At 38.3% G+C, this 25,777-nt stretch overlaps 2 protein-coding genes across 3 annotated transcripts in view; one reads left to right on the top strand and one right to left on the bottom strand.

Moving 5' to 3' along the window:
- The window catches only part of LOC106140291 (transient receptor potential channel pyrexia), a 35,468-nt gene that overhangs the window by 7,374 nt on the left and 2,317 nt on the right, over positions 1–25,777 (bottom strand). Inside the window, exons 1-7 of one of the 2 annotated variants that reach the window (XM_060951308.1) lie at positions 24,745–24,886; positions 23,379–23,502; positions 22,217–22,420; positions 20,809–21,026; positions 15,585–15,763; positions 3,537–3,718; positions 1,066–1,294 (exon numbers count right to left, since the gene is read on the bottom strand). In XM_060951308.1, the coding sequence (XP_060807291.1) occupies positions 1,066–1,294; positions 3,537–3,718; positions 15,585–15,763; positions 20,809–21,026; positions 22,217–22,420; positions 23,379–23,502; positions 24,745–24,811 (1,203 nt within the window). In that variant the 5' untranslated portion in view covers positions 24,812–24,886. Of the gene's footprint in view, positions 1–1,065; positions 1,295–3,536; positions 3,719–15,584; positions 15,764–20,808; positions 21,027–22,216; positions 22,421–23,378; positions 23,503–24,744; positions 24,887–25,777 lie in introns of those variants that run through there. The other variant, XM_060951309.1, reaches the window with a different exon arrangement.
- Positions 9,941–11,399, top strand: LOC132903307 (uncharacterized). The gene has a single exon (XM_060951310.1). The coding sequence runs from the start codon at positions 10,003–10,005 to the stop codon at positions 11,176–11,178; it is 1,176 nt and encodes a 391-aa protein (XP_060807293.1). The 5' UTR covers positions 9,941–10,002; the 3' UTR covers positions 11,179–11,399.

The raw sequence follows: 25,777 nt of genomic DNA, 5'->3' as shown, positions 1-25,777 counted from the left end.
AACAAAAGCACGCGGAACACGTTTAAACCTGTCCCAAATTGAACACTGAGTGGGCGGAGCGAGAGCCGATGTGCGCGGCAAACAAAATGAAAAACTGCGTATCTCCGAATTCGCGTAAAACGGGGTAGCGTAAGTCGGGGTATTACTGTACACTCAATTTCCATTTTATACGGCAATTACTCTATTTACTAAGGATTTTCTAAGAAATCGACGTTCAAAGAAACTGTAATTTTCCTGAAAGTCTTTGCGACGAGAAGACATTTTGCAGTGAAAACTAAAAAGATCCCGCGCTCGCGTCTCGTTACAAAGAAAATAAATTTAGGGCAATTTAAATTGCAATTTACAACAGCATCATCCTAGAATTGAATTTATTACATACATATAATCGCTATACACGCCTACATCCCTTGCGGGGCAGACAAAGCCAACAGTCATGGAAAGACTGGAAGGCCACGTTCAGCTATATAACTCATTGTTGGAATTGAAATTCTGATAGTGTCAGGATGTAAGCCCATCGCCTAAAAGAAGAATCCCAAGTTTATTAGCCTTTCCCTTAGTCGCCTTTTACGACATCCATATGTTTGAAATGGAGTTGTCCTATTCTATAGATTTTATTTATATGCTTTTTATTAGGGTTCATTTACAAGTTAGTTAGTTAGATTTTATTTACAAGAAATAATGTTGCGTACTCACTTCACTCTCTGTTTGCACTAATTATAATTATTTGTGTACGTATATTATTAAGTACTTAACATACTATGTACTTACTGTAACATAATGGGTTCTTCCTTCGACAGATCAATAATGGGCCAACTTAATTTGATATTTACGTATGTACATGTACCACTCCATCTCTCTCCCATGGATGTCGTAAAAGGCGACAAAGAGATAGGCTTATAATCTTGGGATTCTTCTTTTGGCGATGGGCTAGCAACCTGTCACTATTTGAATCTCAATTCTACCTTATCAGTCTTTTCAAGGCTGTTGGCTCTGTCTACCCCGCAAGGGATATAGACGTGATTGTATGTATGTAAATAAGTACTTCAAAAATGAAGCAAAACTTACCTGCAAACACTCTTCAAACTGCTTCTCTATGCAGACATGAAGCGGTGTCTGACCAGCTGAGTTCAAACAGGCGTTGGAGGCTCCAGCATTCAGCAGTTCGTTGATGGCCTCCAGGTTGTCCAGGACTACTGCTGTGTGGAGGGGGGAGTCTACATTGGACAGTCCTTTGATCTTCATAGTGTTGAATAGAGCGCCAGCTTTCAGTAGCATCCGTATCACTTCTGTGAAGCTAACATAAAAAATGAAGGTTGTGTGATGTCTCTCTATAAAGAATACTTTCCTAGTGCCGTGTGGTTCCCGGCACCAGTACAAAAAAGTATAGGACCACTCCATCTCTTTCCCATGGATGTCGTTAAAGGCGACTAAGGGATAGGCTTACAATCTTGGGATTCTTATTAGGCGATGGGTTAGCAACCTGCCACTATTTGAATCTCAATTCTATCTTAATGCCAAACAGCTGAACGTGGCCGATCAATCTTTTCAAGACTGTTGGCTCTGTCTACCCCATACCCCAGTACCTATTCTGCTAGCAAGTGTGAACTGAGACCTAAATCCTGAATACTGAAATTGCGTTATATCTGGAAAGTAAACCCACGTTTCTCATGAAATTTTGTGAGCAGGTCTGAGAATCGGCCAACATCTATTTTTCATACTCTTTATCACTAAAGGTTGTCCACCCTTAACATTTCTTTTTATCTTGAAATTACTAAAAAAATTTTTATATGGCAAAACAACGTCTGCCGGGACAGCCCTGATCTTATAATAACAGGATATATAATAATAACTACTACTACTACTACTACTACTACTACTAATATATATAATAACAGGATCCTATAATAAATTGTAGTTACAATTTCTCTCTTACAACCTAATTCGGATCATGGTTAAGTTAATAATGCAATTGGCATGTGTTAGACAGATCAAAAAAGTACGAAACATAGGCTTAAGTATTGTGAACTAGAGGCCGCCCGCGACTTCGTCCGCATGGAAACCCTATCAATCCCGCGGGAACTCTGGGATAAAAAGTAGCCTAGGTGTTATTCTGGGTCTTCAGCTACCGACATACCAAATTTCATGGTAATCGGTTCAGTAGTTTTTGCGTGAAAGAGTAACAAACATCCATACAAACTTTCGCCTTTATATAGTAGTAGGATATTCGATATATTGATGGAGTCAGAAACGTGGGGATGTCAAAAGAAATGAAGGTAGATTGCGTGTGGGTCGATTGGAAAGGTTAAAGTTTATACACAGAGCATGCACAACATTTCTTTCTCCTTACCCGCTGCAGGCTTTGTGCTGTATACATAAAATCACGCCTCTTTCCCGGAGGGGTAGGCAGAGACTACCTCTTTCCACTTGCCACGATCTCTGCATATTTCCCTCGCTTCATCCACATTTATAACTCTCTTTATGCAAGCTCGGCGGTTTCGGGTACTCTTGTGCTACACACGTATACAAAATAAATGGCCCAGCCGACCACATCCAAAGCACTTGGGCATGGCCACATTCATTCATATAATCACGTCTATAGCCCTTGCGGTGTAGACAGAGCCGGCAGTCTTGAAAGATTAATAGGCCACGTTCAGCTGTTAGGCTTGAAGATAAATTCAAATTCAAATTAAAATTTTTTAGTCATTATTATACGATACTTCATATTGCTTAATAATTGTCAAAACGTACCTATGGTTTAACAACATTGGTTGACGTCAAATAAATAACTTAAAACTAAATTTTCTGCCACTTCCAAAGCGTCAGTGCAGAAGAAGCGGTCACAAAATAGAATAGAGATAGAATTGAGATTCAAATAGCGACATGTTGCTAGCCCTTTGCGTTAAAAAAGAATCCCAAGTTTATAAGCCTATCCCTTAGTCGCATTTTACGATATCCATGGCAAGATATGGAGTAGTCCTATTCTTGGTCCTAAAGAATGAAACATAGGCGATAAAAAGGCATAAATATTGAAAAATATTCACCACATTACATTTTCAATGCAATATGTGTATAAACCTGTCTAAAAAAATACCATAGACACCCATATTTCTTACTTACTTCTGCGAATCGACTTCCTGGTCAAAATAAATGGCCGAGCCGACCACATCCAAGGCACTTGGGCATGACCACATTCATTCATATAATCACGTCTATAGCCCTTGCGGTGTAGACAGAGCCGGCAGTTTTGAAAGACTAATAGGCCACGTTCAGCTGTTAGGCTTGAAGATAGAATTGAGATTCAAATAGCGACAGGTTGCTAGCACATCGCCTTAAAAAAGAATCCCAAATTTATAAGCCTATCCCTGAGTCGCATTTTACGATATCCATGGCATGAGATGGAGTGGTCCTATTCTTGGTCCTATATAATGAAAAATAGGCATAAATATTGAAAAATATTCACCACATTACATTTTCAATGCAAGATATGTAAAAAGCTGTCTAAATAAATACCATAGACACCCATCTTTCTAACTTACTTCTGCGAATCGACTTCCTGGTCAAAATAAATGGCCGAGCCGACCACGTCCAAGGCTGTTCTTCCAGTCAGGTCACAAATGTTGGGGTCAGCTCCAGCGGCCAGCAGTAAACGTGTGCAGTGCAGCCGAGCACATGACGTGGCCACGTGGAGGGGGGTCCAGCCTGGTTGGAGTAACGGGAGCTGGGGAGGAAATATTTTAAGATTCCGTTCATTATCTTCTATCAGAGCTAGGAAGAAAATGCTGCAGTGCAGTTTGTTACCGATTCTTCTGCACTGACGCCTTGGAAGCGGCAGTAAACTTAGTTTTAAGTAATTTATTTGACGTCAACCAATTAATGTTGTTAAACCATTACGTTTTGACAATTATTAAGCGATATGAAGTATCTTATATAATGAATAAAATTTTTGAAATTTTTTTTGAATTTAACATTTCGAGGTTAAAGGTATGTTGTTCAGTGCAACCTCATTGATACGTATAAAATTATAAAAAAGCATAATGACAATATAATTTGAAAATATCTTGATTTTTGGTTGTCATATTATGTACTTAAAAAAGATGGTTTGTTAGATCAATTATTATATATTTTCGAGTTCATTACAAAGATCCTAGTTTTATTTAGTGCTTTAACATTTGGTCCTATCGCGTCGGATTACTTTGTAGCAATATTGAAAAGACAAATATAGCGAGTACTGTGTTTTCATATTGCTATAGAAAATTGCATGTACATAGTTCCTGTGTAAATAAGTAGTTATATTGCCCAACGCAAAGTCCACAATGCAGTCTATTATTCGATTACAAAAAGATATTTTGTCGCGTATAATAAACGCTCATAATAAATTTAAGAACACAACTGAAGAGATGTTGACTGAATATTTTTTAGAAACGAGATTGCATTGTTTAGAAGAATATTGGAAACAATTTACAGAAAAACATCAAAACTTATGTATGGATTATGATAAGTTAGATCAAAGTTCATATGTACAAGAGGATGTGTATTCGAAATGTGAAGACGAGTATATAGAATATAAATGTCAATTAAAGGAATCCCTCAGACAATTAAATGAGAAAAATATAAATAGCAATCAAAGATGTAATCCCGCTTCATCAGTTAAGTTGCCAAGAATTACTATTCCAAAATTTTCAGGCGAGTACACGGAATGGACATCATTTCGGGAGTTGTTTCTGTCCATGATTCACAAAAATGATAACCTGAATTGTGTTCAAAAATTACACTATTTGAAAGCTCACCTTTGCGGTGAAGCTGAACAATTAGTCAGACATGTGCCTATTACTGCTGAAAACTATAGCCACTGCTGGACTACGTTAGAATCACGTTACAACAATAAAAGGTATTTATGTAACTGTATTTTGCAGAGATTATTCAACCAGCGAAATCTTACGATCGAGTCTTCGGCTGGAATCAAAGAAATTACCAACAATACATCTGATTGTTTAGCTGCGTTGAGTAACTTAGGTGTTAACATAAGCACCTGGGATAGTATTATTATTTTTCTAGTGAGTTCAAAGCTCGACCCTGAGACAAAAAAACAATGGGAGCTTCATTCTGTAGCTGACAATCGAACTGAATTGCCTACGTTCAAACAATTTCAAGAATTTTTGACAAGTCGATTTACGGCGCTGGAGTTTATTCAACCATTTGATACGTCAGAACAAAGCACAGATAGCGTGAAGTTAAGCAATGTAAATAGTATGAAAACATTCCATGTATTTAGGATGTTTTGCGAATTTTGTGGTGAAAGTCACAAACTTTGTTTTTGTAAAAAGTTCGCTCAAGAGTCCTATGAAATACGTCATAATTTTGTAAATAGTAGAAATATGTGCTATAATTGTTTAGGGGGAAACCATTGTTTAACTCAATGCAGAGTAACTTTTAATTGTAAGATATGTAAAAAAAGACATCATACTCTTCTTCACCCCCCTGAGACCTCATGTGTAAATGCCACAACATGTAAAACTACAACTAATTCTAATGATATTGCACCTCCTTTCATTAGCGATGTTAGACATGTGGCTGAAGACGTACTATTAGCTACTGCTCAAGTGCATGTAGAGTCGAATTCCGGTAACTATCACGTAGTACGAAGTTTAATAGATCAGGGTTCTCAAGTATCGTTTATTTCAGAAAAAGCAGTTGATATATTACAACTACGTAAGGAACCTACAAAACGCGTTATAGTGGGTCTAGGAGGTGATCAAAAAACGATGGTTTCTGATTACCAGGTACAGTTAAAAATTCAATCACGGCTTAATCCGAAAACAGAAATTTATGTAAAGGCTTTTGTTTTGAAGCAAATCACATCATCTATATCTATACATATAATAAATCTGTAGAAAGGTCAATTCTGTACATTGAAAATATTGAAAAAATAAATAGCAGGGGATGTTACTGGATCGATACCAAACACAAAAATGTGATTAAAAAAATTTTTGTCTGTCTGTCTGTATGTTCAGGCATCACGTGAAAACTAACGGTTCGATTTTGATGAAACTTGGTATAATTATACCTTATTATCCTGGGCGTAAAATAGGATACTTTTTATCCCGAAAAAATACGAAGAAAAAAAAACTTAATTTTTCAGTTTATGCATAGACGTTGTTCTGTAGAACCGCGAACACACGTTGCGTTACCCGCAGTGGATTCAGCGCCGTAACCTGTAGCGCCTAAAGTCGGCTTTGGCTTGAACCGTTTGCTGCACAAGCGGGCCGCTACTAATTACTATGAAAAAAATACTACATAGCTACATTGATTCCCATCAAGCTGAAAATGAGTATAATTATTTAAAACACAATCAAAAGCATTATTTCAAAATTCCCCATGATACCGGTTTAAGGAAAAAAAATTACTCACGGTCAAAGGTAAAAAATGGGTGTATCGCAATTTTCTTTAAAACGGTAAGTTTTTCAAATCGGAAAATTACCTCAGACATAAATTGTAGATCATAAAGTTATCTATAAAAAAGGTATCAATAATTTTTTTCAACAAAGCTACCGTTTCTGTGATATAACGATGCAAAAAGTTGCAAGCGTCATAATATGCATCCGTTTCCTTGCCACCTCTGAGGTAGTGTACTATTAGCGCGTTTTTTTTTAACATTTTTATTATTAAACTTGAAAAAGTCTGAAATAGGTTAGAATAAACACGTGTTTTCACTACGCAGTGGCACTCAAGACTAAGTTTCGCATTTATTATTTAAAATAATAGAATAACCCCAAGTGAAGAAAATCATCTTAGGACAATAATAGAGATTACAATTATCAAATTCAATGCAATAATCAAATTAAAACTAAAACTACTTATAAAAAGAAAGAAAAAATATGACTACAAACTAAAATTTAATTTATAAATTGTACAGTCCTTGCATAGCATCAACATGCGGGAATGTGCCCAGAAGGCTGGCAGCATTGCCAATTCGAATGGCAATGCTGATTCTCTGAGCCAGATAATTTCCAGCCCTCCGGTCAAGAGATACCTCAATTAGCTTTTTCGACAATTGTCGGAAAAGCTGATGGGCAGATAGGCCCCCCGGTCCCAGAGTTTCTACCCCAAAAGGTTCAAAAGTATAGATATTACCGATAACTACATACATACATAAAATCACGCCTCTTTCCCGGAGGGGTAGGCAGAGACTACCTCTTTCCACTTGCCACGATCCCTGCATACTTCCTTTGCTTCATCTACATTCATAACTCTCTTCATGCAAGCTCGGCGGTTTCGGGTACTTTTGACCTGACCCTTTACCAGGACGTCCTTAATTTGATCAAGATATGTTCGTCTAAGTCTTCCCACCCCGACCTTTCCCTCCACACTCTCCATTTATATCTGCTTAGTCAACCTGTTTTCATTCATCCTCTCCACATGACCGAACCATCTCAACATACCCTTTTCTATTCCTGTAACTACATCTTCTTTCACATCACAACATTCCCTTATCACACTGTTCCTTATCCGGTCACTCAATTTCACACCCAACATACTCCTTAACGCTCTCATTTCCACTGCATTTATTCTGCTTTCGTGCTTCTTTTGCCATACCCAACTTTCACTCCCATACATTAATGTCGGGACCAACACGCCCCTGTGCACAGCCAGTCGAGCCTTTTTGGATAGTTTCTGACTGCTCATAAAGGCATGCAAAGCTCCATTCACCATGTTCCCCGCGTTCACTCTCCTTTCAATATCACTATCACACTTGCCATCTGATGTAAACTTTGATCCCGATAACTACATATTTGCGCCTTTTGAGGTTTTTTGCCTCATTTGAAGCAGAACGGCCTTATATTTAGTAACCTGAAGATGAGACGGCGCAAGTGTGTCGACACAAGTAGCATCCCACACCAAAGGCCGCCCCAATCTCCAGGGTACCAAAGTCATACCATCCGGTCTCTTGGCATCATCCCGAGCCGGACCGTTTGGTTCTAGAACGGCTGGAACATGGATGGTGGCAAGAGCACGGAGGATTGTATCATTTAGGGCGGCATGGCGCCCTAAACGGCCGGCACTCCTAGGGCATGAGAGGCCGTGGTGTCCATAGCCGACAACGGTCGGGGATACCTATTATTAAAGACTTACGGTATTTCATGTGTTGAGCATTCTGAGATAAAGCAGGTATACGACCCTAGCCACGTACACAATTAAACAGAGAGACAGATGTTGTCTCAAGGTTTCACTATAAATGAAGGGACTGGGTTTCATTATACTTATGTATATTTTATATTTTGAATTCAAGTTAAAATTACCGACAGAACAAAATATTTTTACTTATATTACTGCTACATAGAGTATATACGAGACGTGCTTATGCATATTATGACGCTTGCAACTTTTTGCATGGTAATATCTCAGAAACGGTAGCTTTATTGAAAAAAAATATTGATTCCTTTTTATAGATATCTTTATGATCTACAATCTTTGTCTGAGGTAATTTTCCTATAAAACTTACCGTTTTGAAGAAAATCCCATTTTCTTACCTTTGATCTTGGGTAATTTTTTTCCTTAAACCGGAATCATGGGGAATTTTGAAATAATGCTTTTGATTGTGTTTTAAACAATTATACTCATTTTCAGCTTGATGGGAATTAATGTAGCTTCATTCCTATTTTTTGGTCTAAATTGACCGGACTGAAAATAAAATGGTGAAATAAACCATCTACGCGAAGACCGACATCCGCGCGGACGGAGTCGCGGGGGAAAGCTAGTATATTCCTAATAAAAAATTACGACCGTTTAATTGGCCCGAACTAAATTATATTGCTCTTGCGGATCCCATGTATTCAGTCCCCAATAATATTGACTTGCTTCTCGGTGCAGATGTGATGAGCGAAATAGTACAAGAAGGCATTTTGAGAGGCCCACCTGGAGCGCCTGTAGCGCAGTGTACGAAGTTAGGTTGGCTTTTATTTGGTCCAATTGGATAGCAACATAATATTGTTTTAATTTAAATATGAAAATAATCACTGTTATAGAAGTTCATGGTTTTGTTAACTTAGTATTATGTTGTACCTATATAATTAAGTTTTAAGTTATTACTCGTGTGTTCTAGTTCAAAAATAATGCATAACTTCAGTTGTTTATTGCATTTAAAGCAATTATTATTATTTTAAGTTTTGTTTAAATAGGTAAGTGTTTGATATTTGTGGCATCCCCTCATGGCGGGCGGTAGTAGAAGGACCTGCAACGAGGTCCTTGGCGGGCGGTATGTTCAGTGCAACCTCATTGATACGTATAAAATTATAAAAAAGCATAATGACAATATAATTTGAAAATATCTTGATTTTTGGTTGTCATATTATGTACTTAAAAAAGATGGTTTGTTAGATCAATTATTATATATTTTCGAGTTCATTACAAAGATCCTAGTTTTATTTAGTGCTTTAACATATGCTTTAACTTTGAGGCGCGCGTGCGAACTTATTCGAACCGGTTGTGTTAAAGAAGCTCCCGCCGTTTAAAATCATTATCTTGTATAAATACAGTGTTTTTACGTGCAAAAGTTGTATTGTTTTGAAGCTCAGTGATCGGGCGAGCGATTAGTGACATTGAATTTAAATAATATACAATAACTAAATATTTACGGTGAATAATAAATTACCTAGTGAACATAGCAAACTACTTTTATGTGCGGGTCAGTCGGTTACAAAAATAAATAGTCATCGAGTTCATGACTCACTAATCTTGGTGACAATAAACAACTGTCATTATATATTTTAATTTCGTCAAACTGTGTATACCAACTTTGGCTCAGTGGGAAACCTCGCAGGGTCGATTCGCAGTGCCCGTGTTCAAATCTCGGTGCGGCATATAATATAATTGTCTTTTTTTTTTTCTCTAAATCACACATTTTGTTGTGTTTTCCATTTTTTATAAAAAACGTTTTTTTTTTATTACACTTTTTTTGTGTTTTCCAATTATATTCATATATTTTTTTTCTATACGTTTTGTAAGATGGAGCTAAGCAGAAGGTGTGCCGGATGCTTAAAAAACATTGATAGCCGACAATTTCTTACTTGTAGTATTTGCAAACAGGACTATGATCTCACTTGCGCGAACGTCTCGGAACAGCGGTTCTTTAATACTCTGACAGCTGAACACAGAACAGCGTGGAAATGCCCATTATGCGTCTGCAGGCAGCCCCGCGCGGACAACAGCAACACTCCAGTCCGCGGTGCGACTGAGGGTGTCACACTGCGCCGGGGCGCCGCGGCGCTGAGTCCCTCCGACCACGCAGGGGATGTCTCCATATCGTTACCTGTGTCCGAGCTGAACACCACAGCTCTAAATGAGACAATGGAGATAACCGACGTCCAGGCGCTGCTTTACGAGCTGCGCCAGTTCAGAGACGAGTATAGAGAGGATAGGGCCGCTGATAGAAGGCTTAGCGAAATCCTCACCGAATCTTTGACCAAAGTTAACCTGAGGCTGGATGAAAGTGACAAAAGGTATGAACAGCTTCAAGCGCGGGTGGATAGTCTCGAACAGCAGATGAAGTTGCAGACTGAAGCACGGCCTTTTGTAGCGACCGATGTCGAGCAGTCTCTCAAAGAATCGATTGCTAACCTGAAGGCTGAGCTCAACGAGCGAGATCAGGACCTCCTGCTCAATGATGTGGAGATGACATGCATAGTGGAACAGCCAGGGGAGAGTCTACAACATATCGCGATAACGCTGGCAGATAAGCTGGGTGTGAAGCTGAAGAGCGAGGATCTGGTGAGCGTGTCCCGTGTAGGGCCTCTGGTCGCGCGGTCTGGTGCGGCGGCGGCGGTGCCGGCGGGCGGGCAGGGTCCGCGGCCGGTCGTCGTGCGGCTGGCCCGCCGGGCGCTTCGCGACGAGCTCATTCGGGCGGCGCGCGTGCGCCGCGGCGCTACGACTGAGGGCACTGGACTCCCTGGGCCTGCCCGCCGATTCTTCATCAATGAACGGCTGACAAAAGTCAACCGTCACCTATTTCGTCGAGCTCGTGAACTTGCCACGCAATACAAGTGGCGTTTTGCCTGGACAAGAGAAGGCCGTATCTACGTTCGGCAACACCAGGCACCGGACTCGCCTCGCATCCGTATTCGCAATGATCAGGATCTTAATGGTGTTTTTGGACTGGGCGTCGTTTGTTCTACTGGTCAATAAAAATTTGTTTGTTGGGTCTTATTCAGTGAATTTCTGTTATTCTCTATTATTTACTTTAGATTTTGGTTTTTATTTTGTATATCTAAAAATGCTTTACTTTAAATTACCGGGTTTTCACAGTTCCAATGCAATGTCTATTGACTTAGATTCATATAGAGTTGTATTTATTGTAGTATGTTGTTTGTATGTAGTTTGCTTCTTGACCAAAGGTGAACTTCTTTTTGCTTATGTTGAAAAAGCATGGCCTGGCTTATTGCTTTTAATTTTTCTTATGTTAAATTGCATATTATACTTTTCGTCAATTCCAGCGTCAGAGCTATTTACCCTCAAATTTACTGTAATTAAATTTCATAAGTATGCCTTTGTTTTTGGAATTCATTTTATCATTGTATTATTTTTCATTGGTGTGCTGCAGCAAAACAAAATTAAATACATATTTGCGATCCTATTCATAACATGTTACATTTTATTAATTACTTTATTTAATTGTGCATATGTATATATCTTACAATATTATATTATATCATACCTAATCTCACGTGGACTTGTTGTTGTTTATCATCACAGTGTTTGAGCCCAAAAAATTCAAGTTAGCTCTCTATAATGCAGGGTCACTTAACACCAAGCAGGATGATTTTCTCATGGCTATTGACAAATTCAAGCCGGACATAGTTGCAATTAATGAATCTTGGCTAAAAGAGGGTCAGGAGCTTTGTGCCCCAGCTGCGCCTGGCTATCGACTGTACCACGTCTCACGTCCTATCCATATGAAGGGTGGCAAGGGGGGTGGAGTAGCTTTCTATGTGAAACGTAATGTGCGAGTTCGTATCCTAAAACACCCCATTGCAAACATCGAGCAAATGTGGCTTTCTACTCGAATAAACGGCGCCGAAGTATTGGTAGGTACAGCCTATAGACCCGACTGGATAGGTGTTGACCCTTTCTTGGACGCTTTGACAGAATCAATCATGTATTTTTCTAATTTTGACTATGTTGCTCTATTGGGAGATTTTAATATTGACATGTCCGATAACTCTAATACAAATAGGCCGCGGGTTGTGGAGTTTATAGAATATCTGGAACTTAAACAGATTATCACTGAGCCAACACATCTCTCTCGCTTGCCGAATAAAACTTTGAAAGAAACCCTTATTGATCTCATCTGCACGAATGTACCGATTCATCATGTTTCAGTTACAAACATAACAGCATCGTTAGGACACTATTTTATTTGTACTGAGTTATTATTAAAAAAACCTAAAGATCCTCCGCGATTTATCGTATCCAGAGCCATTAAGAGCATTGACGTCAATGCGTTCGACCGTGATCTTAACGATATCGATTGGGAGTCAGTAAAAAACCAGCCTAGTGTTGATTTAATGGTTGAAAAGTTCAATCACAAGTTGTTGGCACTTTTTGACAAGCACGCACCGCTCAAATTGAGAAAGGCTAAGCCTAATCATTCGCTACCCTGGGTTACTGGCACATGTAGGTTAATGATGGACGAACGTAACGAAGCACATAAAAAATCTAAGTGTTCAGGATCTGATGAGGATAGAAAATATTATAAGGAATTAAAGGTTTTGGTTCAGACTAGTTTAGCTTGTGAAAAGCGTGCATATTTCGATCAACTTATTAACAAACAGTTAAGAAATGGAAAAGTCTTTTGGCAGAATCTTAAACGGAATATCTTGGTTGATCCCTCCAGAAGTGATATATTACCGGACTCTTTTGATAATGCAAATGATATTAACAATCACTTTTTGAATGTCTCTTGCGCAGATATCAGTAAAGAAGATCTCTTTTTTTATAACAATCATAAATTTAATGATTCCTCTAAATTTAATCTAGAAACTGTAACTGAATGTGATGTAGCAAATTTTATATTTTCCATTAAATCTAATGCGATTGGCCCGGATGGTATAAGCAGAGATATGGTATTACTAACACTTCCAAATTCTTTAGATGCTATAACCCATATTATTAATACCTCTATTGTTACTGGTACTGTTCCCTGTTTCTGGAAAAGAGCCTTGGTTACACCAATACCCAAAACATCTAAACCTTCTAGTTACAGTGATCTTAGACCCATTAGTATATTGCCTTATCTATCAAAAATTTTGGAGAAGTCCGTACAAACTCAGTTGGTCAAGTTTTTGGAAGCGAATAATGTGCTGCCCGTACTACAGTCTGGATTCCGACGCAACCATGGGACTACTACAGCACTCTTGGACGTCACTGACAACATCCTTGCTGCACAAGACAGGGGACAGTGTACAATATTGACGTTATTAGACTTTTCTCGTGCGTTCGATAGCTTGAATATTGAATTACTTCTGTCTAAGTTGGCGTATTATGGTTTGGACCCTTCTTCGGTCGCTTGGTTCAGGTCATTTTTGGGCGGTCGATCTCAGTCTGTCAAATTGGCTCGGGAGAATGGGTTGTGCCTTTTTTCGCAATCTTTGCCCGTAAAACATGGAGTTCCTCAGGGCTCAATTCTTGGGCCTCTACTGTTTATTATATTTAGTGCTGACATTACCCGGGTGATAAAACATTGCAAGTACCACCTCTATGCCGACGACGTACAACTGTATATTTCTGACGTTCCAAATAACATTTCTCAAGCAGTTATTAAATTGAATGAAGACTTAGGGAGGATTGCTGAGTGGTCTCTGAGAAACTCACTGACCCTTAACCCCAAAAAATCGAACTATATAGTACTTGGCTCTAGATTTCAACTGGCTAGTATCATAAATGAAGATCTGGGGGTAAAAATTGGTAACGATGTTATAAGCAGGGCAATGGAAGTTAGAAACCTGGGGTTGATAGTGGATCCGCAGTTACGCTTTGAAAGTCACGTCGCAAGTTTGGTTAAAAGTTGTTTCTATCGCCTTAAAGTAATATACAAAATTCGAAATTTGTTAACAGAAGAAGTTCGTATTCGACTCTGCGAGACGTTGATCCTTTCGAGGCTTAACTTCGGTGACATTGTCTATGGTCCTCGGCTACTTTGTAAAACACAGCGCCTCATTCAGCGTATCCAAAACGCCTGCGCTCGTTTTTGTTTCAATATTCCACCCCGCAGTCATATCTCACCATATTTAATCAGAGCTACAATGTTGAATATGGAAACGCGGAGACAATTACATTTAGCCAGCCTTATGTTCGGAGTTATGAAGTTCCATAAGCCTAACTATCTTTTCTCTAAGCTGATATTTTTTCGATTTCGTGGTAGATCTGGGCCATGTAGGTCCACTCGCCCGATACTGTCAGTACAGCCACATAAAACCGTAGCCTTCGAGGGAAGTTTCCGCCACCAGGCAACGAGGTGCTGGAATGATATACCACCGCCTATACGCCTGCTTAGTTCTATTTTTTCTTTTAAAAAGAACCTTAAATCCTTTCTACGTGAAAAACAAGCACTCGGTATACCGAAACGCTTGCGGTTGGGATTCTTCTCGTGAGTTTCGTTGCCTGGCTGGTTTTATGTGGTGAACTCATTTTTATTTTTACTTGTATATATACCTATACATATATTTATACTGTATACTTTTTATATTATTATCTACAACTAATAACAATTTACTAACATTTTTCGTATTTTCCTGTTTATCTATCTATATACATACACATTCCCATAATCTTTTGCACATAAATTTATTATTTTATTGTTTCTTTCTTTCACTTTAGCGCCCGCACCCACTTCAATGGTGATAACTGAAAATCAGCGTTTTGCACTTCAGTTAGTGCAAAAATTCCGCTGAGTTATGACCTTTTCTACTTGCTGCAGCACGCAAATGCATCTCAACTGTGTTATTATAATGTTTTGTTTAACTCTGTATTTTGTGTCTGTAGCAACTGAATAAACGTTTTTATCTATCTATCTATCTATCATATGTTAACCCCTAAATGTTCAAATTTCCATTAGATATAAAAATAAATACTCAGTTAATACACGTACGCTTACTTGTATTTAAAAAAACGAGTATTTAAAGAAACTCAATTCTATCATTAGGCCAAACAGCTGAACGTGGCCTATCAGTCTTTTCAAGACTGTTCGCTCTGTCTGGTCCGCAAGGGATATAGACGTGATAATATCTATGTAGGTATGTTTTGTAATTTGTTATATTTCTTTTTACATACATATAACCACATTCAGGTATTTGGCTTAATGATAGTATTCATATTCAAATAGTGACAGGTTGCTAGCCCATCGCCTAAAAAAGAATCCCAAGTTTGTTAGCCTATCCCTGAGCCGCCTTTTACGACATCCATGGGAAAGAGATGGAGTGGTCCTATTCTTTTTTGTATTGATGCCGGGAACCACACATATTTATTTTTATGTGCATTAAGTCATTTACAAACTAACGAACAAGCATACCTTTATTTGTTCAAAAAAACCTTACGCTGCACTTAATATCCCGGCAGTTATGGTCGATGTTGTCCTTCCAAGTGCTGGGCAGGATGGGTTTGACTTCCCCAAGGTCACACCTCACGTTGGCCAAGGTCCTGGTCTTCTCGCACAGTTTCCTCACGTCTGCTTCCACGTCTGAAGAAAACTCGTCGCCAACTCGGTCGTACATATCTGGTAAATAATAAATAAATAAAAATAACGTGACAAATTATACAGATTGAGTTAGCCTCGGAGTAAGTTCGAAACTTGTGTTACGAGATACTAACACAACGATAATTTATTTTATTTATTTATTTATTTATTTATTTATTGTGACAAAAACGGTTTACACCTATTACAATTATCACTCTTTACAATTTGAAACACAGGTATATCATATTAAGTTAACCATAATAATATATTTTATAATAAATACTTAGATAGATAAACATCCAAGACCTAGACCAGTTAGAGAAAGTTCGTTTCTCATCATGCCCTGATCGGGATTCGAACCCGGGACCTCCGGTGTCACAGACAAGCGTATTACCGCTGCGCCACATAGGCCGTCAAATCAGTCAATCTGGTAGGGAAAGTTTACACACATACAAGCACAATAAACACATATAAACACGTTTTATCCCTTTCAAGGTAGGCAGAGAGGCCATGTTTAGGTATGGCTTCAAGATGGAGTTGTAATTCAAATAGTCACTGGTTTCCAACCGATCAAAAAGAATCCAAGAAAATTTACTGGTTTTTAGTCTCCTTTTACGACATCCATTGGAAAAATATGGATTGGTCCTATTCTAAAGTGCCATTAACCACACATACATATAACCAAGTCTTTATCCCTTGCGAGGTAGACAGAGCCTTGAAAAGACTGATAGCACACGTTCAGCTGTTTGGCTAAATTATAGAATTAAGATTAAAATAGTCACAGGTTGCTAGCCCATCGCCTAAATGCCCAAGCCCATCTCTTAGTCGCCTTTGACGACATCCATGGGAACGAGACGGATGGTGCCGGTAACTACATAGCACTCAATATTCGGTTAAAAGGAGAGAGGCGTGATTTTTTGTATGTATGTAAGAAAATATTTCATTTTGTTATGTAATCTTTACTTTATCCTGTAAAAGCTCCTCTGAGGCTGTCTATACTACAGAATGTGCTTAGTAATAAATGAATGAATGTTTATTTGCGTTCTTTCCAAAAATCCTCTTTCAATGCGTACCGTCAGTATGAAAAGCTTAGATATAAAGGCTAATAAATGTCAACGATTTATCTTTTTCTATTTGGGAAGGTATTTTGAATGGCATATACATATATGTAAAGTTAGTACATTCATTACATGAAGTCGAGCCTATCTTGCATGAAGAGAGTTATGAATGTGGAAGAAGCGAAAGAAGTATGCCGAGTCCAGAGTGAAACCAAAAGATATGACAATTACATACATACATACATATAGTCACGTCCAGGGATATGGACCCCTTGCGGGGTAGACAGAGCCAACAATCTTGAAAAGACTGAATGGCCACGTTCAGCTATTTGGCTTAATGATAGAATTGAGATTCAAATAGTGACAGGTTGCTAGCCCATCGCCTAAAGAAGAATCCCAAGTTTGTAAGCCTATCCCTTAGTCGCCTTTTACCACATCCATGGAAAAGAGATGGAGTGGTCCTATTCTTTTTTGTTATGGTGCCGGGAACCACACGGCACAATTTATTAAGGGATATTGAAATGTCCCATAAATGATCCAGGTGGCCCGCCCTAATATTTAAATAATAATCTTTTTAGTCTACAATTTTTTTTTATTAAATAATATGAGATATATAATTATACTTAATGTATGTTTTGAATTTTATTTAAATAATATTAGGTACAATTATATTTAAGTTATGTTTTAAATTTTGAATTATAGACAAATTTTGAAAACAGAAAGTGAATTTGTACGTTTCTCTATCACGCAAAATCGGATCGGATTCGGGTGAAACTTTACAATTAATATTGCATATCAAACGGAGCAGATATAAAATCAATTTAATTTTCATATCACGCCATGAACACGATCGAAGACAAATGAGTATTTACGACGTCGCCATAAAACCTGAGAGCATTTTTATGCCCTGAAAATTATTATTGACCATCTGACACTTGTCAAATAAGATGAAGAAAAAGGAAGCTTGCTAGATGTTGAAGAAGATCAATGTTTTTAAATGTTATTATTTCATATTTCACAAATTGTAAATATTGCAATTTCTTATTTTTGAACCATGGAAATCGCTCAGAACTATATGGTAAGATTTATTCTTTATCAAGTTTATGACTATTTTCTAAGTTAGGTATATACATTAGTTGGAATACTAACGGTGAGGGAAAATAACGTGAGGAAATCTGCACATTCAGACAATTCTGGATACGGGCCAGGTTCTCCTACAAAGGTTGCGGAGATGAGATTGGAATCACTTCGTATAAAAACCTGACTCACCTAGAATAACAATAATAAATACTTATATACGGGACAAATTACACAGATTGAGTTAGCCTCGAAGTAAGTTCGGGAATTGTGTTACGAGATACTAACTCAACGATACTATATTTCATAATAAATACTTATATAGATAAACATCCAAGACCCAGGCAAATCAGAAAAAGTTCTTTTCTCATCATGCCATGACCGGGATTCGAACCCGCGACCTCCGGTGTCACAGACAAGCGTACTACCGCTGCGCCACAGAGGCCGTCAAATCTATGGTCGAAAGCATACCCCTCCTTTCCAGAGTGGCGAGGAAACTGGGACTAAAGCTAGGAGGAAGGTGTGTCAGCTTCTCTGGTTAAAGAAAAACCTGGAACAGCTAAATTGAAGATGCTCCTTTATTCCAGGGTATTGGCGCCACAGCCACAATGCAGAGAATCAATGAAAATGGTAACGTTGTTGGAACTATCATCGTCAACATGGAAGGTATACTTGATGATTTAGTTTAATAGACGGCACTCTGTGGCGCAGCGGTAGTACGCTTGCCTGTGACACCGGAGGTCCCGGGTTCGAATCCCGGCCAGGGCATGATGAGAAAAGAACTTTTTTTTATTGGCCTTAGGTATATGATGATATATATCTATATATTTATTTATTATGAAATATAGTATCGTTGAGTTAGTATCTCGCAACACAAGTCTCGAACTTACTTGGAGGCTGACTTAATCTGTGTAATTTGTCCCTTGTATATTTACTTATTGTGTGTGGTCCTATTCTTTTTTTTAATGGTGCCGGGAACCACACGACACATCCGCATCTTTAGATACTTTATAACTTAACGACCTAACCCATATTTGATCATGATAACTCATCCTTCTTGATAATTTCATGATGTTTTCCCTCACTGCAAGAGCGTCGATGTTTATCCACACATACATAAAACCACGTCTTTTTCCCCGAGGGGTAAGCAGAGACTACTTCTTTCCCGAGCCACGTACTCTGCATTCTTCTTTCGCTTCATCCACATTCATAACTCTTCATGCAAGCTCGGCGGCGGTTTCGGGTACTCTTAACCTGACCTTACATTGTCAGTATATAGTTGCATATGTTAATTCCAATTCCAGGTTTTCCTGAAACCACAACCCTGGACAGTTTAACAGCAGCCACCTACTCCACCCACATGAGAAACCTTTCACATCACGCCAGCAATGCGCTAAAAGAAATTGTAACTTATCTTAAGATCTTTTCATTTTAATTTAAGAAGCAGACGAACTTAATGCCGGTGGCGACTCAAAGAGATCCCACAGGAATAAGGGGAGCTTTAGTTTTACACTAAGAAATTGCAGTTAACGTGAAAATACTAACATAGCTAAGAGTGAAATGCGGCAAACGTTATTATTATATTGTGTAAAATTGACCAGGGTTTGAAAATTTCATCGTCGGCAGATAACATTTACCTGTGTTACCTTACTAAATATTATAATTGCCAATGTAAGTCTGTCTGTCTGTTACGTTTTCACGTCTAAACCACTGAACCGATTTTGATGAAATTAAGTACAGAGGTCGATTTGACCCTGATAAAGAATATTATCTTGCGAAAAAACTAACCACGTGGACATACTTACGAGCAGGAGCTAGTTTTCTAAACGCAAGTCAGTCATATGTTGAAAAAAAGTTTAGAGTTAATTCTATTTATGATCTATATCCCTTGCGGGGTAGACAGTGAAAACAGTCTTGAAAAGACTGAATGGCCACGTTCAGCTATTTGGCTTAATGATAGAATTGAGATTCAAATAGTGACAGGTTGCTAACCCATCGCCTAAAAAAGAATCCAAAGTTTGTAAGCTTAGTCGCCTTTTACGACATCCATGGGAAAGAGATGGAGTGGTCCTATTCTATTTTATATATACATACTACATACAAAAAATCACGCCTTTTCCCCGGAGGTGTAGGCAGAGACTACATCTTTCCACTTGCCACGATCTCTTGATACTTGGATTATGTTCATTTTTGAGTAATTAAAAAAAATATATATATATATATATATCCTTTTTCCAGGATGTAACTGACGAGCTGATGGTGCTGAGGCTGGTGTCCAGGAAGACTGAAGCCGTGGTGGTGCCAGACGCCGAGTTCCACCTCATAGTCGTCATGAGGCGAACTTGATTTTACAATTATTTGATGATATTGATAAGAGATCGGTTTGATTGTTGCAAGTTTTGAATAAAGATAGTTGAAAAGGATGTTTTTTTTTATGTTGACGGTAATGAGATATTGTTGCAGTGGACGTTTTCCTTAAAGGGAAAAAGCTCAGCAAAGATACCCCTATTCCTCTTAGATCTACTAGTGAAATCCTTCAATAGAATAGATCTCTGATCTATTGCTCAAACCCATCAATGATTAGATTCTGCCTCACTATTTTCCAATCTTTTATAAACACACTAGCTGTGCCCGCGATTTCGACCGCGTGGAATAGTTATTTTGGGCATCATTGAAACCATTTCCATTATTTCTTCGCTCCTCATAGTTGCAGCATGATGTTCTATAGCCTAAAGCCTTCCTCGATAAATGGTCTATTCAACACAAAAATAATTTTTCAATTCGAACCAGTAGTTCCTGAGATTAGCGTGTTCAAACAAACAAACAAACTCTTCAGCTTTATAATATTAGTATAGATGATTCCGTCTGTCAGCCATCAAACTGTACGAGCATTTTTGGTTCTGTCTACCACCGTGAGGGATGAAAGTTATTACGTATGTGTGATCTTACCCTCAGGGAAGTCGAGTAGTATCGCCATCTGCTTAGCGTTCCCAGCCCATGCCGCCAAATGCAATGGAGTCCTCCCCATGCTGTCCTGCCTGTACTTCTCCGCTCCGAACTTGAGGAGCAGAGCCAGGGTGTCGTTGACATGGAGCGCGGCCACGTGGCAGGCTGATACCAGGTCCAGGCGACAGGTGGCGTTGGGGTTCGCGCCTGCTTTGAGCAGTCTGCAAAGTTATAGGTCCATAGAAATGAGGGTGGGACAGGTATACCAAAGACAGATTTTTATTTGATAAGCGTGTCTTGAAAGGCGAATAAGGGAAAGACAAATTCATCTTGTGTAGCTTTTCAAATACGGGTTAGGTTCCTCTGCAATGGTAGTGGAGATCCGACGATAGACGCTCCGTGTAATATATAAACCTGACTTATCCATTCCAGGATCATGGTCAAAAAGGCACATCACAAGCTGTGAGAGACAATAATGTTAACACCAGGAAGAAAAACCAGTTTTCATCCATTCTCTCAAAATGACCAAACCATCTTAAATTCAATGAAAATGTCCAATCAAAACGAGACACAGCTAGCACGCATACGAAAGTCGGTGATCGAACCAATAATAGTTGAAATGCGTGATGCGCATAAAAGACACAAGTTCAAATCCCGCAATGGCTATTTTCGAAGTTATGTACTTTAGTTTGAATAGTAACTGATGCTCTTAAAGTGAGGAATAACATGTGAGGAAACCTGTACCTGCACATTGTCAACTGGATGTGAAACCATCGATCCAATGCGGGTTAGGTTCCCCTGCAAATGTACCGGTGGTCAGGTGGGAATCCCTTCATCCCAATCACGGATCCATAGTCAAAAGCATATCCCGGGCTCCTCTCCAGAGTGGTGAGGACGCAACCGGGACTTAAACCAGGAGGAAGAAGAAGAACTAGCAGGCATTGAGACTAGACCAAGGAACCCCTAAATACGTAACACACATTTGACGGCCTCTGTGGCGCGGCGGTAGTACGCTTGTCCGTGCCACCGGAGGTCCCGGGTTCGAACCCGGGATCATTCATCATGATGCAGTTTGTTACCGCTTCTTCTGCACTGACGCCTTGGAAGCGGCAGTAAACTTAGTTTTTAAGTAATTTATTTGACGTCAACCAATGTTGTTAAACCATACGACAATTATTAAGCGATATATAGTATCCTATAATAATGAATAAAAATTTTGAATTTGAATTTGAATTTTGATGAGAAAATAACTTTTTGTGATTGGCTAGAATTTTGGATGTTATAAAATATAGTATCGTTGAGTTAGTATCTCGTAACACAAGTCTCGAACTTACTTCAAGGCTAACTTAATCTGTGTAATTTGTCCCGTTTATATTTATATTTATTTGTACAAAACTAACGATTCACAAACCTTTCCACTTCCTCCACATCATGTGTCTCAATAGCTTCCAACAGTTCCGTGTTCAATCTTCTCAGTCTTCTGTCACTTCTTCTCCATCTCTTCGGGAGGTTGTCCACGCCTTCTCCGAGAGGTGTGTTGTTGACTGTCGACGGCTCTGACGATGGAGTGGAATCGAACATGGTGAGGTTTGAAGGGTAGTGGCGCGGCAGGTTCCTGGAGGAATATATCTTTTAAGTCTTATAAACGCACATCAAACCGGCTCCAATCAGGAGAAAGTGAGAGGAAGGGAAACCTACACAAAAAAACTGTCTTGTCAAATAATGTCTAAGAATTTGAGGTCCAAAATTTCAGTCCTATCCACTTTTCCTGATGAGGTGAAACAAATGTGATGATTTTGTCCCAAAAGTCCCATGACTAGTGACATTCTGATGAGGTAGAATTGTTAACAGGCTCATGAAGATCAGCGCTTACCACTTGGATTGGTGACATTAAGTGGCACGAAATTTTCTCAAACACCTTCATCGGCCTCCGTACTTCCAAAGGCAAGTCAAGGCTTTGGTTCCGACTGTGTGCCGTGTGGTTTCCGGCACTTAAGAAAAGAACCACTCTTTATCTCTATGGATGTCGTAACAGGCTAATTAAGAGATAGGTTTATAAACTTGGAATTTCTCTTGTAGGCGACGGGCTAGCTACTTGTCACTATTTGAATCTCTATTCCATCATTAAGCCATACAGCTGAACGTGGCCTTTCAGTCTTTACAAGACTAAAATATTTGTCTACGCTGCAAGGTATATAGACGTGATTAAATGTATGTATGTAAATATATGCCTTAAGGCGGTCTAAAATTCTGATATCAGTATTGGAAACTCACACTCATGGTAAACTAACAAATAACTTGGTTCTTGCCGTGTGGTTCCCGGCACCAATACAAAAAAAGAATAGGACCACTCCATCTCTTTCCCATGGATGTCGTAAAAGGCGACTAAGGGGTAGGCTTACTAACTTTGAATTCTTCTTCTGTTCTGTCACTATTTGAATTTCAATTCTATCATTAAGCCAAATAGCTGAACGTGGCCATTCAGTATTTTCAAGACTGTTGGCTCTGTCTACCCCGCAAGGGATATAGACGTGACCATATGTATGTATGTATGTATGTAACTTGGTTCTTACCATGTGTCAAAAGATGGTAAGTTGACTGGTCTGTGCGGGATTTTGGGCTGTTGACCATTTTCGTAAATAGTTCCAAGAAGCGGTTCATGGCTGTCTCTCTCCTCAGGGACACCCTGTTCTACATCTGTAAAGAGAGGTTTTTCATTATCTTCTTATTGTTTCTTGATTTGGGTAACCTAACTCTTACCGCTGGATTTCGGATTTCTTTTTACTTTTTACGTATTCTTTTTTATTTCTTTTTACGTATTCTAATTTCTGGATTAATTATATTTAGTAGTACCTAAGTACAGGTATAATACATACATACACGTATATAGTCACGTTTATATCCCCCGTGGGGAAGACAAAGCCTACAGCCTTAAAAAGACTGATAAGCCACGTTTAGCTATTTGGCTTAATGATAGAATTGACATTCAAATAGTGACAGGTTGCGAGTCAATCACCTAAAAGAGAATCCCAAGTTTATAAGCATATCCCGTATTCCCCTTTAACGACATACATGGGAACGAGATGGAGTGGTCCTATTTTTTTCTTATTAGTGCCGGGAACCACACGGTGCTAATCGATTCTTGATTTGAGTAACCTAACTCTAACCGCTGGTCTTCGGAAATTCTATTTAGTAGTAGGTAAGTACAAGTATAATATTATGCAATAAGAGTATGTATCGTATTTTAGTTCTTCTTCCACGGAATTTGTAAAACTCAATCAAACTACTTTTAGACGATGGGCGAGCAACCTGTCACTATCTGAATCTCAATTCTACCATTAAGTCGAATGAACGTATTAAAACTTCGAGACTTGAGACTATTGGCTCTGTCGGCCCCGTAAAATGAGACGTGTGCGTATTATATTTTTTTATGTTATCTAGGACTTTTATAATAATCTGTGTCTACGAACTCGTTGACTCGTGCGCATGGATAAAAAAATATATCACAGGTTCTACAAAGCCACGTGTAAAAATTAAATCATACATAAATTTTTTAGCAACTAAGAAAAAATTTCAATCATTTTCCATTCTTTTTTTTACGTATGTATTTGCAGTTATAAAAAAGATTGTAAAAAATCATTTTGTTTAATTGATAATCACCACTTAATTTTTTCTCAAATATCTTTCTTGTGCACGAAAACTCTATTGCAAATTACAGCAAATTCACAATCGTGTATTAAAAACATAACAGCGGAAGGCGACCTTATCACTTATAGCAATCTATTACAGGTAACCTGTAATTTGTGTATAAAACTTCACCCAGACACAAGATTAGCAGGTGGCGCTAAGTTAACTTAAAGCCTATTTATTCAATGTAATTTATCAATATAATTCAGTAATTGTATCATGTATATCTAGGGAGATGTTAAACTTACTTGCCTTTAGCAAACAGAGATGATATTACACCTTTAGTACACATAATTTTATCTAACTTTTTTTTGAACATTTGTAAAATGTAAAATTTTCAACACAGAGTTTAAAACTAAATTTCGATTTTTACACATATTTGACACTGATTTCCTAAAAAAAAATTAAGAACACCCTTTTTTAAACTTGGAAACTACTTTTTTTTACTTTTTTCTTAAACTACGTTTCAGCTAGTCTTTTTTTTTTCAAATATATTTTTAAGAAGACTTATCTAACAAGGATTGGTGATTCTACTGACGTAAGAACAAACAAACCTATAGTTTGTCATGCAATCAAGGCCGGTCAACCATAATCATGTACGACATGCCAATATAGTCTTTATTTCTTTAATTTTAAAGATGATATCCCCGTGAAGTTAAGTATCGTTAGATAAATTTCCAAGACCGATAAATTCAAGGTTAGAAATCAGTATTTTCCTACATTTATGTAAAAAAATGCAGTATCTATATGATTGCGCTAATAAATATGTACTTGTTTGGTATAAAAATTACTATTTTAAAATTGTTTAAACTAGTAATTTTTTTACCAAAGAAAAGGGGGGAAAAGGGCTCCTGCCTATTTTTTTTTCGTTATTTAGCAAACTTTTACGGATATATAAAATTAAACAGCTGAACGTGGCCAATCAGTCTTTTCAACACTGTCGGCTCTGTCTACCCCGTAAGGGACATAGACCTGATTATATGTATGTATGTACGTTACGCGTGCGTTTAACGCCTGTATTATTTATAAAAATAGCCACGTTGTATGAAAGTTTGGCCTTGCAGGCGACTCCTAACTGACCACTCGATGCCCGTCAAATTAGATTGCATGAAATTGACACAATCCCGATACAGTGGCATTCTCTCGAGCTGATGTAGCGATTTTATTAAATTCCTTCAAGGGTGTTCATTTTATGGGCTATAAAATTGTAGAACAACGAGTGGACAGATGTGAAGATGCCGTAGTAGAATCCACCTATTCAAAATAATAATAAAGGGAGAAGATT

Source organism: Amyelois transitella, chromosome 24 (genome assembly GCF_032362555.1).
Source record: "Amyelois transitella isolate CPQ chromosome 24, ilAmyTran1.1, whole genome shotgun sequence".
NCBI classification, from domain to species: Eukaryota; Metazoa; Arthropoda; class Insecta; order Lepidoptera; family Pyralidae; genus Amyelois; species Amyelois transitella.
This window is presented reverse-complemented; position numbering and strand designations above follow the sequence as displayed.